Source organism: Aquarana catesbeiana, linkage group LG04 (genome assembly GCF_042186555.1).
Source record: "Aquarana catesbeiana isolate 2022-GZ linkage group LG04, ASM4218655v1, whole genome shotgun sequence".
NCBI classification, from domain to species: domain Eukaryota; kingdom Metazoa; phylum Chordata; class Amphibia; order Anura; family Ranidae; genus Aquarana; species Aquarana catesbeiana.
The window spans coordinates 306,319,838-306,343,197 of NC_133327.1; the positions used below are offsets into that span (position 1 = coordinate 306,319,838).

The 23,360-nt window shown below is 42.9% G+C and overlaps 1 protein-coding gene across 3 annotated transcripts in view; it reads left to right on the plus strand.

The window, feature by feature from the left end:
• SMAP1 (small ArfGAP 1) overlaps positions 1-23,360 on the plus strand; it is a 457,172-nt gene that overhangs the window by 120,200 nt on the left and 313,612 nt on the right. For all 3 annotated transcript variants that reach the window (XM_073626752.1, XM_073626755.1, XM_073626753.1), the window contains exon 3: positions 17,248-17,333. In XM_073626752.1, coding sequence (XP_073482853.1) covers positions 17,248-17,333 — 86 coding nt within the window. The remainder of the gene's footprint in view (positions 1-17,247; positions 17,334-23,360) is intronic.

The following is a 23,360-nucleotide window of genomic DNA, read 5'->3' on the forward strand; positions in this document are numbered from 1 at the left end:
TCCAGACCTAAACCCTATTGAGTATCTGTGGGGCATCCTCAAACGGAAGGTAGAGGAGCACAAGGTCTCTAACATCCACCAGCTCTGTGATGCCATCGTGGAGGAGTGGAAGAGGACTCCAGTGGCAACCCGTGAAGCTCTGGTGAACTCCATGCCCAAGAGGGTTAAGGCAGTGCTGGAAAATAATGGTGGCCACAAAAATTGACACTTTGGGCCCAATTTGGACATTTTCACTTAGGGGTGTACTCACTTTTGTTCATTTATGTGAGAGCGCTGAAAGCTGAAAATTGGCCTTGTTGGGAAGGGGGTATAAGTGCCCAGTAGGCAAGTGGTTAAATGTATTTTTAGTATAACTGCCTGAAATATGTCTATATAGGAACTTCAGATTAAGAATAGGAGATTATCCCCTGTACTCCAGTCATGCTGTATTTTATTGCACAGAATTGCCCCCCTCATTACTTAAAAAAAAAAACAGTGGGAGCTAGATAGACAAATGTAGAAGCTTTTTTATAGGGATGGCGAAAACTCGGATCTAACCGAACCGACTGCTCTTTCATATGCTTGCGCAATCCTAAGAGCCTGCAAAAATGATTGAAAATTGTGTGACCAGGCTAACTATATATTCGAAGCTAGTGAAAAAAATATCCAGCTTGCTTTAGCACGGTTTCATAAAACCTTGAGGTTTTGTGTTTTCACTTCTATATATATTCACACTCCTTTTAGATTTTTGTGCGGTTTTTTTATCCTTCCTACATACAGGTGATGCGCGAAAAATTATAATATTGTGCAAAAGTTGATTTATTTCACTAATGCAACTTAAAAGGTGAAACTAATATATGAGATAGACTCATTACATGCAAAGCAAGATAGTTCAAGCTGTGATTTGTCATAATTGTGAGGATTATGGCTTACAGCTCATGAAAACCCCAAATCCACAATCTCAGAAGATTAGAATATTGGGAAAAAGTGCAAAATTCTAGGCTCAGTGTCCCACTCTAATCAGCTAATTAAGCCATAACACCTGCAAAGGGTTCCTGAGCCTTTAAATGGTCTTGGTCTGACAGTTGTGCAGAAAACCATCATCAACACCCTCCATAAGGATGGAAAGCCTCAAAAGGTAATTGCAAAAGAAGTTGGATGTTCTTCAAGTGCTGTATCAAAGCACATTAATAGAAAGTTATGTGGAAGGGAAAAGTGTGTCAGAAAAAGGTGCACAAGCAGCAGGGAGAGGATTGTCAGGAAAAGGCCATTCAAATGTGTTGGGGACTTTCACAAGGAGTTGACTGAGGCTGGAGTCAGTGCATCAAGAGCCACCACACACAGACAGATCCTGGACATGGGCTTCAAATGTCGTATTCCTCTTGTCAAGCCACTCCTGAACAACAAACAACGTCAGAAGCATCTTACCTGGGCCAAAGAAAGAGACCTGGTCTGTTGCTCAGTGGTCCAAAGTCCTCTTTTCTGATGAGAGAAAATTTTGCATCTCATTTGGAAACCAAGGACCCAGAGTATGGAGGAAGAATGGAGAGGCACACACTACAAGATGCTTGAAGTCCAGTGTGAAGTTTCCACAGTCTGTGTTTGATTTGGGGAGCCATGTCATCTGCTGGTGTTGGTCCACTGTGCTTCGTTAAGTCCAGGGCCAATGCAGCCGTCTACCAGGAGATTTTGGAGCACTTCATGTTTCCTTCAACAGACAAGCTCTATGGGGATGCTGACTTAATTTTCCAGCAGGACTTGGCACCTGCCCACACTGCCAAAAACACCAAACCTGGTTCAATGACCATGAAATTACTGTGCTTGATTGGCCAGCAAACTTGCCTGACCTGAACCCCATAGAGAATCTATGGGGCATTGCCAAGAGAAAGATGAGACATATGACCGAATAATGCAGAAGAGCTGAAGGTGCTATTGAAGCATCCTAGTCTTCCATAACACCTCAGCAGTGCCACAGGCTGATAGCTTCCATGCCACGCCGCATTGAGGCAGTAATATGCATGGTTATACTTTTTCAGAGGTCCGATGATGTTCTATGTACAATCCTTGTTTTATTGATTGCATGTAATATTCTAATTTTCTGAAATTGTGGATTTGGGGTTTTCATGAGCTGTAAGCCATAATCATCACAATTATAACAAATCACGATCTTGCTTTGCATGTAATGAGTCTATCTCATATATTAGTTGCACTTTTTAGGTTGCATTTGTTAAATTAACTTTTGCACGATATTCTAATTTTTCGAGTATCACCTGTAGATTATACAATCATATTGTAACATGTGTCCAGTTACAAAATGTTTTTGTTGAGAGCAGAACTGTTAACCATAGGCTGTTCAATTGTTAATGTAAAATAAGCATACCAAGCATTAAAGTGACGTACGTAAGTGGGAGTCATTGAATCATAATTAACAGACTCTTTAGACCATGGCACCCTCTTTTGCACTGCATTTGAAATCTCATTATCATGGAAAGTGAAGAGGAGATGTAATTTATGATACAAAGAAGAAAATGACAGGTAGCTTTGCTATGGGCTACCATTAGCATTTATAGTAACTTGTATATATCATATACATGTGTTTTATTTCTGAAATTTTACATCTAAGTTTTCTGAAATGGTTTTGCCATTAGAAAAACTTTACATTTGTTAACATAATCTAGTGAAGTGACTTGAGTAGCAGATTGATGCAGCCATGTAGTATAAAATTATATATATATTTTTTTTAATAAGAATTGCAATGCATTTCTGTAAACAAGTCCTATTGAAAACTTTGGAGGCATGGGGGCATTTATGAACTCTTTCGCAAGGCAAAGCAATGCTGAACAGGAGCAGTGAGATGTATTGTCAGACAGATTTATTACAAGGTTATAGTCATAAAATCCTCCCTTAGTTGCTCTAAAGCTGCATTTGTGGTTGAATGAAATCTGACCCTGACCACTTTGTATACATCTATTCAGAGTGGAAATCTCTCGTATCCTCCGTAATCTGTCTTTGAACTTTTCAATCTGCTGCACTTAGTTGCCAAATAATACAAAAGTAAAAAGTCCGTAAACCTGTCAGACTTTGTGAAAGGAGACGCAGCTAGATTTGCAACTAATGGTGTTGCTAATTTTCTTGATAAATGTCTCCCAATGTATCTTCTCTTGTCCTTGCATTTAACTGCAAAATGGGAAATGCCGCAAAGTGCATGACAAAGTATTTGTTTGCTGAGATATAACCTCATTTACATGGGCACAATCAAATCTGCATTAATGGTGCCATTCTCAGTGAGTGTTTACTTTTGCTTAGTTGTGGTCAGTATAGCTGTGTGCAGAGAAAATAGAATACCGTGCATCAAAAATCTGATTAGAAACTCATAAAGCAAATAAACCTGCTTTTAAAGCTGGACCATCTAAATGCATCAAAAAGTGATGGGAAAGCCTAAATGTTTATACGTCCTTCCTTTTTTTTTAAAATCTTTTGAAGAGCAGCACATAATACGAAGGTGGACAAGAACAACTTGGGTATTACTGCAGGAATATCGCTCTGCTGGAGTATCCAAGACATATAAGAACTCAGGGGTGGCTCAGTATGTAATGCTTCACCTAGTTCTAAAATATCACTTTGAGTTACATAACTACAAAATAGGTGAGGTTGAAAAAGGACACAAGTCCATCAAGTCCAACCTATGTGTGTGATTATACGTCAGTATTACATTGTATATCCCTATATGTTGTGGTCGTTCAGGTGCTTATCTAATAGTTTTTTTAAACTATCGATGCTCCCCGCTCAAACCACCGCCTGTGGATGTGAATTTCACATCCTTGCTGCTCTTACGGTAAAGAACCCTCTACGTAGTTTAAGGTTAAACCTCTTTTCTTATTTTTAATGAGTGGCCACGAGTCTTGTTAAACTCCCTTCCGCAAAAAAAGTTTTATCCCTATTGTGGGGTCACCAGTACAGTACTTGTAAAATTTGAAATCATATCCCCTCTCAAGCGTCTCTTCTCCAGAGAGAAGTTCAGTGCTCGCAAACCTTTCCTCATAACTAATATCCTCCAGACCATTTATTAGCTTTGTTGCCTTTCTTTGTACTCGCTCCATTTCCAGTACATCCTTCCTGATGACTGGTGCCTAGAACTGGACAGCATACCAGAGCCTTGTAGAGCGGGTGAATTATCATTTTATCTCTGGAGTTGATCCCCTTTTTAATGCATGCCAATATTCTGTTTGCTTTGTTAGCAGCAGCTTGGCATTGCATACCATTGCTGAGCCTATCATCTGCTAGGACCCCCAGGTCCTTTTCCATCCTAGATTGACTCAGAGGTTCTCCTCCCAGAGATTGCATTCTTTGCATTCATATTTTTGCCACCCAAATGCACCATTTTACATTTTTCTACATTAAACCTCATTTGCCATGTAGTTGCCCACCCCATTTATTTGTTTAGATCTTTTTGCAAGGTTTACACATCATTGGGAGAAGTTATTGCTCTGCTTCGCTTAGTATTGACTGCAAATACAGAGATTGAACTGTTTACCCCATCCTCCAAGTCGTTTATGAACAAATTAAATAGGATTGGACCCAGCACAGAACCCTGTGGGACCCCACTACCCACCCCTGACCATTCTGAGTGCTCCCCATTTATCACCACCTTCTGACTCGCACTTGTAGCCAGTTTTCAATCCATGTACTACAGTAAACAGTTATGGGGAACTGTGTCAAATGCTTTTGCAAAATACAGATACACCACATCTACGGGCCTTACTTGATCTAGATGGCAACTCACCTCCTCATAGAAGGTTAATAGATTGGTTTGGCAGGAACAATTCTTCATGAATCCATGCTGATTACTGCTAATGATACCGTTCTCATTGCTAAAATCTTGTATATAGTCCCTTATCATCCCCTCCAAGAGTTTACATACTATTGATGTTAGGCTAACTGGTCTGTAATTCCCAGGGATGTATTTTGGGCCCTTTTTAAATATTGGTGCTACATTGGCTTTTCTCCAATCACCTGGTACCATTCCAGTCAGTAGACTGTCAGTAAAAATTAGCAACAATGGTCTGGCAATTACTTGACTGAGTTCCCCAAGTACTCTCGGATGCAAGCCATCTGGTCCCGGTGATTTATTAATGTTAAGTTTCCCAAGTCTAATTTGAATTCTGTTCTCGGTTAACCATGGAGGTGCTTCATGTGATGTGTCATAAAGATAAACACTGCAGTTTTGGTTACTGAAGCCCCCAATTCCCTTGTGAAGACTGAGGAGAAGAATAAATTCAATGTCTTCACCATCTCCCCATCCTTTGTAACCAGATGTCCTTCCTCATTCTTTATGGGGCCAATATGGTCTGTCCTCACTTTTTTACTGTTTTTTTAACAACAAGATTGGTCTTTATTTGAAAAAAATATAATGTACAGAATATAATGAGCGAAAACTAGTATATCAAATACACAGTGTACTTGTGCAACGTACAGATAACAAACGTCAGACAGTGTTAACCTATCATTAAGTATTATTCCATTTCCATGACACCGGACAGGGAGGGGGGGGGGGGGGGCAATAACATAACATAAAAATATCAATTGATCAATACAGGGGGGGGGGGGGACAGGAGGCAGCACACCCACCTCTCACCACATATATTGCCCAATTTTTAAGCGTCCAGATATATAGAGGGGGAAGTTAGATCGGGTCAGTCCACGGTTGCCAGACTTTGGCAAATTTTTGGGGGCACCCTCTGCTTATGTAAGTCAGTTTATAAAGGGGTATAACCGCATTTATCGAGTTCTCCCAGGCTCTTATTGTAGGGGGGCGATGAGATGTCCACTTTTGTAGAATCTCTTTTTTAGCATAGAATAGTAGTAGGGCCAACAATAATTTGTTATAGCGAGGTCTCTGTTCGTCGTCTTGAATACCCAGCAGAGCTAACTCAGCCGACCGAGAAATTCCCAATTGGAGTCAAACATTTACAAATTCCTCTATAGCAGCCCAATATACAGAGAGTCTAGGACAGTTCCAGAACATGTGAATATAGTCACTGTCCGGTGACTGGCACCTCGGGCAATTCGAGGATCTCTGTGGAAACATTCTGTGCAGTCTCTGAGGCGTGAAGTATATTCTGTGCAGGAACTTGGTTTGAATTAATTTATCTCTAGAGGAAATCAGTATTTGAAGACTATTTTCAAAGCACTCTTCCCATGACTCCCTATCTAAGGTCGGGATGTCTGCCCTCCACTTATCCCATAAGGCCTCCATCTTGGGCGAGTCTTTCTTGAGTAATGTCAGGTATAGCGTAGACAAGGGCTTATGTAGAGTTTCTTGTGAAAGCAACTCCTCAACCGCATCAGCCTGAATAACAGGCGGGACCGGAAACTGCGCTCGGAAGGCATGTCGCAACTGATGGTAGCGAAATAGCATCCATCCAGGGAGATTATGTCTATTTGCTAGTGCACGGAAGGGGATAAGGGATCCTGATGCCACAATATCCTTCAAAACCCTGACACCAGACCTGGCCCACACCTGTGGGTCCGGAACGGTCCGAAAGTGCGGGAGGGTTGAGTTCCCCCACAGCGGGAAGTACGGAGACCGCTGGTCGGTGGCTAGAAACCTTTGCCTAGCCATTCCCCAAACTCGCAGAGTCGCTCCAGTAGGAGCAGGCAAAGAGGGATACGATGAAGCCCCGCGATAGGCCAGATTACTGAGCTCAGTGAGGGATCCCACAATAGCCGCCTCAAGACAAACCGCCACGTTGTCCCTGGATTGTTCAAACCACCACCTGACCTTGACCAGGATGGCCGCCCAGTAGTACACCGTCAGGTTAGGTAAGGGTAGGCCCCCATAAATCACAGGGAGTTGTAGAGTTGATCGTGCTATACGTGGTGACGATCCCCTCCACAGAAAAGAGCCGATACACGTATCTAAATTCCTGAAAAAAGCTTGGGGTATCCACGTTGGACAATTCCGAAATATATAGTTGAGCTTGGGTAAGTATATCATTTTTAAAATATTGATCCTCCCAAGGAGATTTAGGGGCAAATTAGCCCAACGGGAACAGTGTTCTTTCATTTGCGCAACTACTGGGAAGAGGTTGAGGTGCTGAAATGCCTGGGGCTCTCTCGTAATCCTTATACCAAGGTATGTAAATTCTTCCACCCATCTCAATGCCGTCTGAGGTGCCAGCTCTTTCGCCCGCCCATCTAAAGGCAAGAGGACTGATTTGGTCCAATTTATACGTATCCCTGAGAATTGCCCGAATTCGTCAAAGGCCTCAAGAGCAGCCTCCAATGAGGCATTGGCATCTTGCAGGTAAAGCAGGGTATCGTCAGCATATAGTGATACCTTCTCCTCCAGAGGGCCAATCTTCAATCCCACTATGCGGTTGGATTCCCTGACTAAAATCGCCAGGGGCTCCAAGGCCAGTGCAAACAAGCTGGGGGAGAGGGGGCAACCCTGCCGGGTGCCCCTCTGAAGCAGAAAGAAATCTGAAAGGGTATCATTTACTCGAATCCTTGCCCTAGGGGCCCTATACAGGATACAGAGCCATTGCATGAATCGAGGTCCTATTCCAAATCTCTGCAGTACCGCCCACAAATACTCCCACTCAACAGAGTCAAAAGCCTTTTCTGCGTCCAGAGAGGCTATGACTCTAGTTCCCCTGTTATCATGGGCGGCAGCCAGATTCAGAAATAAGCGACGGATATTGATATCGGTGCCCTTACCCGGCATAAAACCAGTCTGATCAATCTGCACTAGGTCTTCTATCACCCTACCAAGTCTAATAGCCAGTATTTTAGCCAACAATTTAGCATCAGCATTGATAAGGGAGATAGGTCGGTAAGAGGCGCATTCCTCAGGGTCTTTGCCAGGCTTGGGCACCAGGACCACAATCGCGTCGGATAACGAATCTGGGATAGATCCCAGTTCAGCAGACTTTAGCAGTAGAGAGGTAAGCCTAGGTGCCAGGAGATCCTGGTATGTAGCGTAGAATTCAATGGGGATGCCGTCTGGTCCGGGGGCCTTTCCAGACTGCATAGCACCCAGTGCCTCCTGCACCTCTTCCAGGGAAATGTCCTTATCCAATTCCTCACGCTTCGCAGCTGCCAAGGAGGGGAAGGGAATCTTCTCCAGATACTGGAGTAGCTCAACACCGCTGAAGTCTGCTGTAGATGAATATAAATTCTGATAAAACTCAAGGAATCTAGCATTAATGTCACCCGGGGTCGTCAATAGATGACCATCTAGCGCTCTCAGCCTTCCAATATGGGTCATAGTATTCCTTCCCTTTGCTAACCAGGCCAATAGTCTTCCGTTCTTATCACCAAATTCAAATACCCGCTGTACACTATCCAGCATAGATTTTTGAGTTAGCTCAACTCTAAGAAGAGATAGTTCCCTCAGAGAATCCTGCCAGAGCACATAGCGATTCTGGTCAGGATTTTGTATATACTCTTCCTCCTTCAATTTCGCCTGCATCTCCAGATGTTTCAGAGACTGCACAGAGTCACGTTTTTTGGTTGCTATGCGGGTCATGTATTCTCCCCTAAGCCAGGACTTAAAAGCATCCCACAGTACCAATGGCCCAGTGGACCCATCATTGTTTAGCCAAAAATTACATAAGGCCTCAGGGAGCTCTTCTTGGATGTCAGGGTCCATAATCCAGTATTTAGATAGCCGCCACACACTCTCACCCACCACATGGGAGAGTCGGATAGTAACTGATACCGGAGCATGATCCGAGATACCTCTGGATAGGATCTCGGAGGATTCAATCCTCCGAAGTAACGCAGAAGAGGCAAAAGCCAAATCAATGCGGGACATGGTCCGGTATGTTGTAGAAAGACATGTGAAAGCCCTATCCGACGGGTGATAGTGGCGCCAAACATCTGTCATGTGGAAGGCGGAGGCCCAATGAGAAAGTCCATGCTGGGGTGGTCCGGAAGCATGGAGTCTGTCAATGTCTCTGGAAAGGGCCAAATTGAAGTCTCCCATAAATAATACATTTTCAACATTGTACAGTGTGACCTTTTGCATAAGTTTGTGGAGGACAGTAACGTCTGCAGGGGGTGGCAGGTATATCCCCACTATTACAAAAGGAATTTCTGAGATTAAAGCATGTCTTGACCTCTATAATTTGGAATGGAAGGGATCTATTCACTAGAATACTAATTCCTCTTGCATAGTTAGAGTATGGTGCATGATAATGCGCTCCTACCCAGGCCTTTTTCAAACTAAGAATGCGAGAGCCAACAAGATGTGTCTCCTGGAGTATACACACCTGTGGGCGGAGCCTCCGTAGGTAGGCAAGTACCAGGGAGCGCTTAACCGCCGAGTTAAGGCCTCTCACGTTCCAAGACACCACCATACACTTAGCCATGGGAAGGGTGCAGCAATAAAAATAAAAACTATAAAATGTTAAAAGCGTCTGGGAGCAATATTTTCAAGGGGGAACTCTTCCCTCCCGGGACATACTGGAGATCCATAACCCACAGAACTCTAAAAGGATTGAGTTCTGTGTGATAGGGATGTATCAAAATATACTTGTGTGTGTATAAAGACCAACTGCAATTTGCATCTACATTCCTGAGAACAGAAATAATAAGTAAAAGCAACAAAACAAAAGAATAACGTGGGCGCCCAACCATGAGCATCCCAAAACAACCCCCCCCCCCCCCCCACGCACCTCGGGAACATGAGCATTTGGATCCCAAAACACCCATAATACTAAAGTTAGTAACCTAAGTTAGGGTTGTGAGCTTGGGTAAAGACCTCACATCTTCCCCGATAACCAGGGGTTATGTGTGAAGTGGTAAGTTCCTTTTTGGAGTTAGTGGAGTGGAATATTCAAGAAATAAAAGGAAAAAAAAAGGAAAAATAACAAGTCATACGTAAAAAAGAGAGTTTCAGCATTCACCTGCTTAAGCAGGGGCACATTCTTAAAGTCTGTTACCATAGGATGGCATCTTCCTCATCCAGTTTCCTCCTTCAAAAAACCCGAAGGGATCCATATAGACAGTTCCAGTGTAGTCCCAAACCGAGGGCAAACAACTACTGAGCACTGAAGAGCGATGATGAGGATATATTCCGTGCTCCCAGGTCAGACACACAACTTGCACTAGAGGCCGGCTGAGCATATTAACAGGAGCCGGCAACATTGAACATAATCCATGTCAGACACGATTGCTGTATCTGGGACACAAGCCCCTGACATATGGTAATGTACAAAGTCAGGAAACACACAGGAAACTCGGTTTAGTAAGGCAGGAAAAACTTATTAGCTGGTAACTCAGTGCACCGACCCTGTAAAGTAATCTTCTTACGGGGGCAGAGTGTCCAACGAAGCCGATGCATCCTTGGGGCTAGTAAAAAAGCGTGCCGTTTCCCCATCAATCACTCTTAATTTGGCCGGGAATAAAATACTGTATTTTATACCTTTCTTCCGCAGGGCAGCCTTTACAGCATCAAAGGATCTCCTCTGTCGTTGTGTTTCCATTGTATAGTCCGGGAATAATAGGAGTTTGGTGTTCTGAAAGGGTAAATCTCCCGCAGCACGAGACGCTCTAAGTAACTCGTCGCGGTCTCGAAAGTTTAACAGCCTGAGAATGAAGGTTCTCGGAGGGGCTCCCTCAGGGCCAGGTCTTGGCGGCACCCGGTGGACTCTCTCTACCGCAAAGTAAGGGGATAGCTGAGCCGCCGGTAGCAAGGAGCGCAATAGCCCCTCCGTGAACTGTGATGGGGAACGGCCCTCCACTCCCTCCGGCAGGCCAACGATCCTCAAATTGTTCCGGTGGCTCCGGTTCTCGGCATCCTCAGCTCGGTATTCGAGCGCCCTCACCTTAGTCTGGAGTGTGCGAATGGAAGCAGCATGGTCTGATACTGTGTCTTCCACCATCCCAACTCTGTTCTCAGCCTCCGTTACTCTGGAGCGGATCTTGACCAGATCTTGCCGAATCAGGCCGACGTCCAGCTGAACCTCTTCTATTTTTGAAGCCAGGGTGGATTGGCATGAGGTAATGGCAGCTTGGCAGGTTGTAATAGCTGCCATGATCTCTGGCAGTCCCGGAGACGCCGATCCTGGGTTCGCCTCATGGTCTGTTTGCGACGCCATATTACTATGGCGCGCAGGAGATCATGTGGAGTAGGAGTTTGAGATAGTCTCTACGGGGATATCTGGGGGAAACGTAAATGTCTTGCCCCTCTTCTGGTAGCCGGGAGATTTAGAAGGCATCCAGGGATTATTAAGTCTCTTTTTTGCAGAAAAGAGTAGGAAATACGGATAAGTTACCGGATCACACTCCAGGAGAGCTCAGGAACACGTCCGCTCAGTCTTCCATCCCAGCAACGCCCCCCCTTTTTTACTGTTTACATACTTAAAGAATTTCTTGATTTTTTTTTTACTCGCCTCCGATGTGTCTTTCGTGTTCTATATTAGCTACCCTAATTGTACCCTTACATTTCTGGTTACATTCTTTATAAAGTCTGAATGCTAATGATGATCCTGCAACCTTGTATTTTTTGAAGGCCTTCTCCTTTGCTTTTATATGCATTTTTACATTTGAGCTAAGCCATCCAGGACTTTTGTTTGCTCTTTTTTAAATTTATTAGCCAGTGGGATGCATTGGCTAATGCCCTTATTTAATATGCTCTTAAAGCAAACCCATCTCTCCTCTGTGTTCTTTGTTCCTAAGATTTTATCCCAATTCATGCCTTCTAACAAGGTTCGTAGTTTAGGGAAGTTGACTCTTTTGAAATTCAGTGTCTTTTGTAGTCCCCTTATGTTTCCTATATGTGTGATTTATACTGAAGCCAATTGACCTGTGATCGCTGTTTCCTAAATTGCCCCGTATTTCCACATACGTGATCAGGTCTGTATTGTTGGTAATCAGTAGATCCAGTAACGCTTTATTTCTAGTTGGTGCGTCTACCATCTGACCCATGAAATTGTCCTGTAAGACATTTAGGAACTGGCGAGCCTTAGACAAATGTGTGGTTCCCTCCTCCCAGTCTACCAGTCTATGCCTGGATAATTAAAATCCCCCATTATGACAAACACTTCCCATCCTTGCTGATAATCCAACTTGTGATAGGAGATCTGTCTCACCCTCCTCCCTCAGGTTAGGGGTCTCACCCTCCTCCCTCAGGTTAGGGGGTTTGTAGCATACTCCCAGTAATATTTTCCCCTTCGCATCATTCCTTTGGAGCTTTACCCATAAGGATTCCACCTCCTTCCTAGCTTCCTTAGCGATGTCCTCTCTCACATTCACTTGTACATTATTCTTTATATATAGGCATACCCCTCCCCCTTTTTTACTTTCTCTATCCCTGCGATAAAGGGTATACCATTAAATGGTTGCCAGCCAATCATGAGAGCTGTTGAACCAGGTCTCTGAAATTCCCACAAAATCCAAATCCTCCTCGTACAACAGTATCTCTAGTTCACCCATCTTGACCGCCAGGCTCCTGGCATACTATCCTCTTATTGAGTGTTCCGAGATTTCAACTAGGACTTGTTACTATACCTACCTTGGTTTTATGTGCTTTAGTCAATCTACCACTAATGCCCCCAATGCTACCATCTGGAATATGTTTTCCGCACTGTGTCTACCTCTGGCCCCCCCCCGTCGCCTAGTTTAAAAACCCCTCCAATTTTTTGGCCATCTTTACTCCCAGCTGATCTGCACCCTCCTCCTGGTGATTTGACTGAGAAGTTGGCCCAGCCCTCCGGGAATCCAAACCCCTCCTTACTACACCAGCTCCTCAGCCACTTGTTTACTTCCCTAATCTCCCTCTGCCTTTCTGGTGTGGCTCGATGTACTGGTAGTATTCCTGAGAATACTACCTTGGAGGCCCTTTTCCTCAATTTAGCTCCCAAGTCCCTAAAAAAGACACTCCATCTGCCTCTGACTTTGTCATTGGTGCCAACGTGCACCATGACAGCCCAGTCTTCCCCAGCCCCTCCCAATAATCTGTCCACCAGATCTGTGATGTGCTGAACTGAGCGCCCAGTAGACAACATACAGTTTGGTGCTTCAGGTCTTTGTTACAGACAAAGTACTTGAAGGGGTTGAACTTGCTCCTTAAAGTACTATTAATCCTCAGCATTGTATAAACCAACACATAGAGCACAATAAAATAAGCATTCCCTGAATAAACTGTTAAAATACTTACCACAGCACTTGCAGTTTACAACGTCCAGTGCTGCTGACTCCTGCTCTGCTTCCCTGGACTTCAGTTTTCACAGGAAAGAGTTCACAGCAGAAAGTGCATTCCGTAGTCAATCTGTTAGCTTGGAAGAGGGAGGAGCATGAGATAGTCTTGCCATGCTAGCTTAGCCTTGTCCATTTTTTTATTTAAGACTCTTGCCTCTGTCTCTAGTTAGAGGTTGTAAAGTCAGAAGGTTTTTTCTCTTAATGCAAAAAGATAAAAGAAAAAAAGTTTTCTGTGTGCAGCAGCCCTCCTCTGCCGAGCCCCATCTCTGTCCAGCGATGTCCACGAGTGTCTTGGCTGTCTCTCCTGATTGGCTGAGACACAGCAGTGGTACCATTGGCTCCCGCTGCTGTCAATCAAAGTCAGCCAATCACGAGAGAGAGAAGGGGCGGGACCAATCTGCAGCTGCATGTCTGAATGGACACACAAAGCTGCAGCTCGGCTTGGGTGCCCCCATAGCAAGCTGCTTGCTGTTGGTGCACTCAACAGGAGGGAGGGGCCAGGAGCACAGAAGAGGGACTTGAGAAGAGGAGGATTGGGGCTGCTCTGCAAATACACTGCACAGAGGAAGTAAGTATACCATGTTTGTTATTTTTATAGAAAAAATTGACTTTACAATCACTTTAAGGCCTTTGTTCAGGGTGTTGCACACCTATCTCCCCCTGTATGCTGATGAATTTAATCTTGTCCTCTGTGCTCCCCAAAAGCTTCCTTTTTGTACCTATTTCTCTGTTTGACATCACTTGGAAGGTGGCCTTTCTTGTTGCTCTCTCTGAGTTAGCAACATTATCCTGTAAGCCCTTCTTACTGTTGGACAAGGTTGTCTTAAAACATCCTTCCTCCCTAATGTTGTCTCTCTTCCACCCCAACCAGGGTATTGTCCTTTCTTTCTTTTTCCCCTATGTCCTGCTCTGCAACATCCCAGTTAAATGTCTTTCCTCTCAGCTATTGCCTCATTTAGGCAATCAGTTCTTCCTCTTTGTACTTCCCAAGGGTTCCTGCAGGGGTCTGCTTGATTCTTGTTCCACCATTGCTAGGCGAATAAAACAAGTTATCATTTAGACCTTATGATTTAAAGTGGAGGGCCACGCTGAAAAAAAAAAATTACCAAAAATCCTAAAAAAAAAAAGAAAAAAAAAAAAAAAAAAATTTGAAAAAAAAATGTTTTAAACTTACCTAAACCCTTGTTGCTAGGCAGTCTTCCTAATCTGCCTCTTCCACAGTGTGTTCTGCTCCTCGGTGAGCCGCCCCGTTGTCTTCTGGGAACTGTGTGTGTTCCCAGAACACCACGGGGCCATTCACAGATAGGGTGACCACATTTCCAAACTGCCATTCAGGGACAATTTTGCCAAGGACCGAGGGGGGGTTTGAATGTAGTTTCGGGGTTGGCGGCGAGTGATTTGTCGGGTGAATGGCTGGTTTTAGCACTTATATCATCCCAACACCATGCAATGTATTTCTATTATTACATTGTAATAATAGACTCCGCTCCCTTAGTACAGACCCCCTTCCCTCAGTATAGACCCCCTCCCTCGGTACAGACCCCCCCTCTACTAACTGTAGACCTCCTCCCTCAGTCCGGCCCCCTCTCCACTAAGTATAAGCCCCCTCCCTCAGTACGGACCCCCCCACACTAGCTTTAGGCCCCCTCCCTCAGTACGGACCCCCCCACACTAACTATAGACCCCCTCCCTCAGTACGGACCCCCCTCCACTAACTATAGGCCCCCTCCCTCAGTATGGACCCCCGCACTAACTATAGACCCCCTCCCTCAGTACGAACGAACCCTCCTCGCCACTAAGTATATACCCCCTCAGTAAAGACCCCCCTCCATCAAGTATAGATTCCCCTCCCTCAGTACAGACTCGCCCCCTCAGTATAGACCCCCCCCACTGAATACAGACCCCTTCTCCATCAGTATAGACCCCCCACTAAGTAGAGAACCCCCCACAGTACAGACTCCCCCTTCCACTTGTGCTAGTGGAAAGGTGGGTGTCAGAAACGTGCTGGGGGGGCACTTTTTACCCTTTTCCTGATCACTGTCCCTCCTCTGTCTATTTACAAATACATATAATATGAGCTTAGAACAGACCTCAGATCAGCGCCAGGAATGCACAGCGGTGTCCCTCTTCCCTCTCTGTGTACTTGTAAATAGCCGGAGGGGGAGGCGGCTTCGGTCCGCTCTGCGGTATGAGGCACGGAGACATCCAGCAGAGCTGTGGAGTTGGTAACAGTGACAGTGCCGGTGGATGGGGCTGCCCCCCCGCTGACAGCCTCGTCCATGAAGTGAGAAAGTTAGGCGCGGAGGAGGAGAAAGTTAACTTCTCCTCCGCTTTGCATGGCTGGGAGGAGTCGCGCTGTGAGGTCACTGGTTGCTAGCCACCAGGCGGCTATAGCAACCAGTGAGCAGAGTCTCAGGTGGAGCTGGAGGCAGAGCGAGCACCAGCGCTATAGCGGGGTTTGCTCGCTCTGTCAATTCCATTCCGGGACACTGTATTGTCCTGGAATGAAGGTGCCCGGGACCCGGGACAGACCTGCCAATTGCGGGACATGTGGGCACCCTATTCACAGAACGGAGCACCGCGCCACTCGCTCCACTGCCCTTACTTAGGATGGCGGTGCCGGGACCCACGAGCCGAGGGACGGGTCGGCCTCGGGCGGCCGACCGACATAGCGGGCACCCAGGACAGGTAAGTACTTATTTAAAGTCAGCAGCTACAGTGTTAGTAGCTGCTGACTTTTAATTTTTTTTTTTTTTTAGGATGGAATCCCGCTTTAAGGAACAGGGTTTTCCATTCTTTGTTCAGGCTTACTTTACAGGATGAAATATTGCTTTATGGCCTTTTCAGCGACAGGTTGGTATAGTTTCGGTTAAGGAGAGATGGATTAGAACACATATCATTTTTTTTTTTTTTTTTTTTACGGTTTGTGTCCCCATTAGGGAAATTCACCCTCTATTTGTCCTGTTTGCCATTATCACTGAAAGTGAAAGTAAAAGGAAATCCCACATTTTGGGTTGTCCCCCAGAAAAGTAATAGAGGGAAAATTTTCCAGTGGGTACACTAGTTCTGGTTACCTGGGGTCCCCAAGAGATTACCTTAATTTTCAGGCATTTCCTCTCATTTCCTGTTTTAGCTATGGGACGGGAAGTGAAGGTAAATCTCCTTAATGGGATAAAGAGGGCTAAAATAAACCTTTCAGGGGCTATACCCTCCACTCTATCCAAAGTTTTGCCTATAGTTCTACTTTAAGGGGCCACAAGCTGCTCTTTGAGTCTGTTGAGCCTTCTTGGCCTATTGTTTTGTGGGCTTTTTGTCGTTGATTACTGTGTGGCCCACCCCTCAGTTGTACTGCTTTTGAACACTCCAGTGGTAATGGCCTAAGATCCTGTGTCCCCTAATGTACGACTACACAAATAGGATTTTTGATTTGCCAGCAAAATCTGTTCCCTTTTACCTTCTTATTGCTTTATACAAAACCAAGGCTAGTTGAGAGTGAGAGGAGTTATATAGGAGTGGTATGTCCCTGCAACCATCTCTTTTTGCCAGTGTCCAATAACCTGTAAGTAGTTGGATAAAACTGAATAATACAGCTTTAAGGTCCTGTCCTGCATTTTTTACATATTTAAAGTTTTTCTACATATTTAGTGGTACAACTATTACAAATAAACCCCTGTTGAATGTCTCACAGTCTCTAGTTTCTTCAGTGGTATCATTCTGTTGCAAAGGCAACATAATACTGTAAATAAAATTAAAGGAGATGTGCAGCCAAAGCTTGTTTGGAAAACAAGCATCTGGAAAACATGGTTGCAGTTTCTCTATAACCAAAAGATCAGCTTTTTGTGTATTAGGGGCTGTTCTATTATATCTTTTTAGTTAAAGTTTTAAACCTAAGAATGGTTCTCATCATCTCCAAAGCCATCTTAAAGGTCATTTTATTGTAATTGGTGGCCTCAATGACCAATAGAAAAGCTTAGAGTTAAGAGTTTACAATAAAAGTTAATATTTGCATGTATTTTAAGCTGTGTAACGTTTACTTCAATTTTTTTTTTTCTTGCTTAATAGTGTATGCAGGACATGGGAAACACGAGGGCAAGAGTGTTCTATGAAGCTAATCTTCCTGAAAACTTTAGAAGACCTCAAACGGACCAGTATCCTTTTTTCAATTCAGTGTTTGTTTTTCTTCGACAGGGTACAGCAGGCACATATAAGGAATATAAAATGTTGGTGTAACACATTCACAGAATAAGTCACTGCTGGAATGTCAAAGACTAGGCAAAAATTCTTCTTATTAAAAGCCATTAAAAACAGCTGCCGTGCAAGCTAAAGTATTAAATGAAAATGTGGAAAACGTTCAAAAGGAAATCTCAAAGTACAAAATGTGGTTACTCTGTATGTTTGTAAAGAATGAATATATAAGTAATAAATGAAGGGTTTAAGTGTGTGTGTGTGTGTGTGTGTGTTTTTTTTTTTTTTTTTTTTTTTTTTTTTTTTTTTTACTATAAAAAAATGTATTTTTGTCAAGAATGTATTTACAGCCGTAGCTAATTTTATTAGAGCGGACTTATCGGTAATTAATACCTTTTTAACCTGTCACAATATGCAACATTATATTTTTTAAAAATGTGCCAAACCATTGTGAAAGAAGCAGGTTTTTGAGCTCCAGCCATGCGATGAGACTTATGAAATTGGTCTATAGCCAGAAATAAGCATTTCCCTATTGAAATGTTGCAGCAGCTCACAAGGTAATAGATGGCATCTGGGGGCTAATCAGTGTTTGTGTGCATACAACTAAGCACAAAAATCTTATTTGTTAAGTACAAGGCTTTACCATCATCTCTGGGTAAACAAGCTTCTATGTCTAGATATTAAATGCTGACCATGACTGATGCCAAAACCAAAGATGGTGCCATTCTAACAGGAAGGAGGAACAAATGTCCAGTGAAGTGTTATTTTCACCAGAAATGCTTTCTGCCCATTACTTTGCATGCATCTGCCTAAAGTGTATTGTATCTAAAGCCAAACCTCCCTTTTTTTTCCCCTAGTGTGGTGAGGTGTTAGTAATACTGTCAGATTTTTATTGCTGTTGAGGCCTGATCCATAAAAAAAAATTACAGTAAAATCGCTAAGCTGGTAATATTTATATTCGTTATACAATGACCAAATAGGAGATTTGTGATTATTGCTTAAAGTTCAACAAAACCACTTTCCGCAGGCTGCATTCTTTTAAAATCCTGATTATGTGCTTTCTCTAACTGCTTGGAGGTATGGTTCAGGATCTTGTGATTGCTTTATTTATAATCCCCATGGGTGATTTCACTGGTCTCCTAATAATCTGACCCTACTGTTATGTAAAAGTGTATGTTGTGTTAGACATCTGATTGCTTATCAAAACTGCCACTTATACACCTAAATCGTCCCACTCGTTGAACTTGAACAACATTTGACCAATGTGCTTAGGTCCCCTGTTGCTGCTCTCATAATTTTCAAGATGTTTTCTCTAACAGGGAGTATTGTACTTGCAGTTTATTACCTCTTCCAGTGCTGATGTTGCCATCATTTTATAAAGTGAATGTAATTTCATGTGTGAAGTTAGAAGAGCATAATTTCTCTTGTGGGATACAGTTAATTATAGTCCGCACGTACCCTTAAATGACAAATGATAGTTTTACATTAAGCTTTCCATTATTAGGATTTCAGGTCTTATCTTGAAATTTTTAATTACTTTAGTTTCCTGAGATCTATTGTGCAGCAGACCTAATCAACAGTTCTGTTCCTTTGAGGTTGTTTGATCTTTTCAAAGTTGTTCTGTTGTCAATGGGATGCGCCTGCAAATGTAAGATTTACTTCACTATGATTTACTTTTCTATGGGGCTAAATGGTAATTTAATTGTCTGCAAACTGGTAGCGTTCAGAGGAAGGCAGAATGCATATTTAATCAGTGTTCTGGCTCACATTAGGATGTAAGGACTGTGTGCCCACCTAACCTTCCCCGTGGGGCTCATGCTAATTTCATTGTTGGAGTAAAAGAGAAAATAATGTAATGGATGACATTTCAAGCATAAGAATTACCTTTGGTCTACCGTTTTTACCTTTTTATAGCTAAAGAAATTTTTGCTAAAAATGTTTTCTCACTGTACCATTCCTTAACTGAAAAATATGTACATTGGTTATATGGACAATATATTGGGGTAGATTTACTAAAGGCAAATAGATTGTGTGCTGTGCAAGTGCAGTTGCTCCAGAGCGTAGTGAATGAGGGGAAGCTCTGCTGACTTTTATCATCCAATCATGTGCAAGTAAAAATGCAGGTTTTTCTATAATTTTTTTTTTTTATTCTCCTTGCATGTGAGTGGGTGTTCTTTGTAAAGTGAAGCTTTATCTTTACTAAGCTGTGGAGTAACTGCGCTTGCGAAGCAAACAGCCTATATACCTTTAGTAAAATCGACCCATAGTTACACATACATTCAGTTTGTATTCAGGTTTATTTATGGGACTGAATGTCTAATGTATTTTTACAAAAAAAGTGGTAATACTTGCCATCATAGTAGGTAGCAGTCAGCATACCACCTTTTTATGCCCCTTTATCACTGTATTGTTTGAACCCGGTTGCGGTGGGCAAATGGGCGTACCTATGCGTCCCCTTTAAGAGGTGGGGATAGCAAGCACGTACGCCGCGTACAGCATGACCGTGCCCGCGGGACGGGCGGACTCTATGTCCGCTGGTCTCCTGGCGATCATGTCACGGAGCCGCTGAATGGAGAAGTGCCTATGTAAACAAGGCATTTCCCCATTCTGCCTTGTGACATGACAGAGATCACTTCTCCCTGTCATCGGGAGCGGTGATCGCTGTCATGTGAGTTGAAGCCCATCCCCCACAGTTAGAATCACTCCCTAGGACACACCTAACCCCTTCATAGCCCCCTAGTGATTCACCCCTTCCCTGCCGGTGTCATTTACACAGTAATCAGTGCATTTTTATAGCACTGATCGCTGTATAAATGATAATGATCCCAAAATATTGTCAAAAGTGTCCAATGTGTCCGCCATAATGTCGCAGTCCCGATTAAAAATCGCAGCTCGCTGCCATTACTAATTAAAAAAAAAAAAATAATAAAAATGCCATAAAACTATCCCCTATTTTGTAGATGTTATAACTGTTGCGCAAACCAATCAATATACGCTTATTGCAATTTTTTTTTAACCAAAAATATGTAGAAGAATACATATCGGCCTAAACTATATAGATAGAGAGAGAGAGCTGTCTATATCTCTTCCAGATTCCAATAAGCCCCCCCACCCACAGACCCAGACAACCACCGGCAAGGGTTGTCGGGAAGAGCCCCTTGTCCTCATCAACATGGGGACAAGACACTTTGGGGTGGGGGGGCACAGGGCCGTGGCCCAGGCTGTGTGCTGGGATAAGGGTCTGGTACGGATTTTGAGGGGGACCCCGTGCCGTTTTTTCAGCGTGGGGGTTTCCTTTTAAAATCCATACCAGACCAAGGGGCCTGGTATGCTCCTTGAGGGGGTACCCATGCCGGTTTGTTTTTTTTTTTTAACATTGTGCCTGGAGTTCCCCTTAAAGATTCATACCAGACACATTGCACGGTATTGTCGGGACGCATGTCAGACTTCAAGTCGCAAGGCAAAGTCGGATCTTCTAATTTTCTAATTTTTTTTTTTTTAGGATTTTTAACAAGGTTATGGCAGAAGCTACCTGAGTGAGCTGCTGGTCAGACTAAGATAGGTAGAAACAATATGAGAAGCCAGTCAGACTTTAAAAAAGCGCTTTGAGCATTGCAAACCATGAAAAAGCTTGTCATCCTGCTTGCCATGATACAGTGATGAGTTTTCTTTTTATTATTTGCAGTCCAGTGAAGTGAGAATCATTTGATCTCATAACTACAAGGAGCCAGTGAGCTGCCAGACAGGGTTGTGTTGTGTGACAGAACTGTGTGTTAATCTCAGAACTAGATAGACAGATAGACAACTCTTTTGGCAGGTGAAATGGTTCCCTATCTATTTCATATGTGTATTTTTCTGTTTGCCTGGAGTTAAGCTTTAAATTGACCTAAACTATTCTAAGGGAGTAGAACCTTTTTTTTTTTTTTTTTTTTTTTTATTGCCAGTGTGTGTCATCTTTGGAGATTCACTTTGTGATTTACTTCATAACCAATGTCCGTGAAACTGAATTGAGGCAAAAGTCAAAAATGTTAGGTTACCACCAGAACGGGATTAGAGGGACTCTTCCAGTGAGGACACTTGTCTAAGAGGGGCTTTCCCTCACTGCAGGGAAATTTCCTTTTACTAATTTCTGAGCTCTTTAACCTTTGCGTAAAGTATATACTTAGTGGCACAAAACTCTAGTTTTAAAAAAAAAAAGATTTTTTTTGTATTCTTAACTCAACCTTCTGTTGCTCCCTTTTGCTGCTGTAATCTGACTTCTTTTAGAGAGTGGCTATGTTTGTTCTCCATGGTCCCACTGTAAGTAAGAGCGTAGCCACCCTCTTTCTCACTCCCAAGATGGACTAGAGACTATGGAATTTGTAGTGTGCTTAGACCAGTGCACATGACCGCAAGTAACGTGCACTGCTTGTTTCAAATTAATGGAAGTGAGGGGGCAAAATTACATTACAAAAAGGAAGAAGAACACGATTTAGAAATGATTTAATTACAGGGCCAAGTAGAGAATATGTATGGATTATTTTTGAAAAAGGATACCCTTTTAATGTTTTAATATTTGTGTTGACAGTAAAAATAGATATGTTTTAAAAACAAAACAAAAAAAAAACTTGCAATGCTTACTTCGTTATATCCAGGCTAAACATATTTTAAAGTCTTCTCACCAGTGGTGCTCTGTGAAAATGTGAATATGTAAAATACCTCAGTATGACACACACAAGCCTGTGTAGCAGTGACTCTTCTGTGATCCCATTGTGTTAATGCCCAGTAGCAAAGATAGCCTTACCTGGAAATTCAATTTATTCTAGTCCCATGACATTAATGTGTCAAATTCCCCCATCTAGTGCCCTGTTTATTCAATGGACAGGATCAGCTGAGCACAGTCATATGGGAACGCCTGTATCCTGGTTGGCTTTTTCAAATATGTCCTTGTCACTTGGACACACAAGCCCAGAGGACGCTGCAATCAACTTGATGCCTCCCCATAACATTTTAAGTGGAAAATGTAGAACATGTATATGGGATTGGCTCCAAGAACACTTTTTTTCTGTCAAGGAAAAAAATTTAAAATTTGTTTTTTGTCCTTTTAAAAACATTCTGAATCAGGAACAAAGTGACATTATTCATGTTTATGCTGCCTTTTAATATGAAACTTGTTCCTATATTGAAATCAAATGCTGTTATAATGGCTATTTTCCTGTGGAAGAGCAAAATCTGACTAAAATCTTGCTTTGAATTTGGCATATCATCTACATTATCCTTTTCACAGGCATTTCAACGTGCAGGATTTTCTCCAGATTATACATGTTTATTGCTTTCCCTGTCAAGGTCACATTGCATGATGTAAACCATAATGTGCTGCTTTTGGCAGCGTTATTGGAAATTAAAAAAGCATTAGCAGATAAAGGAAATATAATTTTCATATTCTTGACCAAATGCAAAGTCATTATTAGAATGCAGTTATTTTAACTTGTATTTCATATTTTCAGAGTGATTTTTAAGCAGTTGGCAGGATGTAGCTCTTCCCAGCTAGCCTATTTATGAAGTAGCTGAAGGCTTCCCAAGTAATATTGATCAATATATATACTGATCAGCCTTTTAGAAAACTCTCCTCACATACTGCAGTTTTTCTCTTATGCTCACATTTATTTCATGGGGTTTTGTCTGTTCTGGAACACTTGTGTATCAATCAGATTTACTGGGCTTTGTTATGTAATGTATAATACCTTTGTGCCTAGTGGTACCCAGTTTAATTGCAATTTGTCTATTTCATTTCTGAAGTGGTGCAACCACGTAATCCAGGCTAACTGCACATCTGCATTAGGTTGTTTAGTCCTTAGATATGGCTTCTTTGTATGATTGAGCTTTACCTTGCATTTTTGGATGGCACAGCAAACAGTGTAAAGACAGTGATTTTTGGAAGTATTGCAGAGCCCATGCAGTGATTTCCATCACAGGATCATGCCTGTTTTTAATGCAGTGCTGTCTGAGAG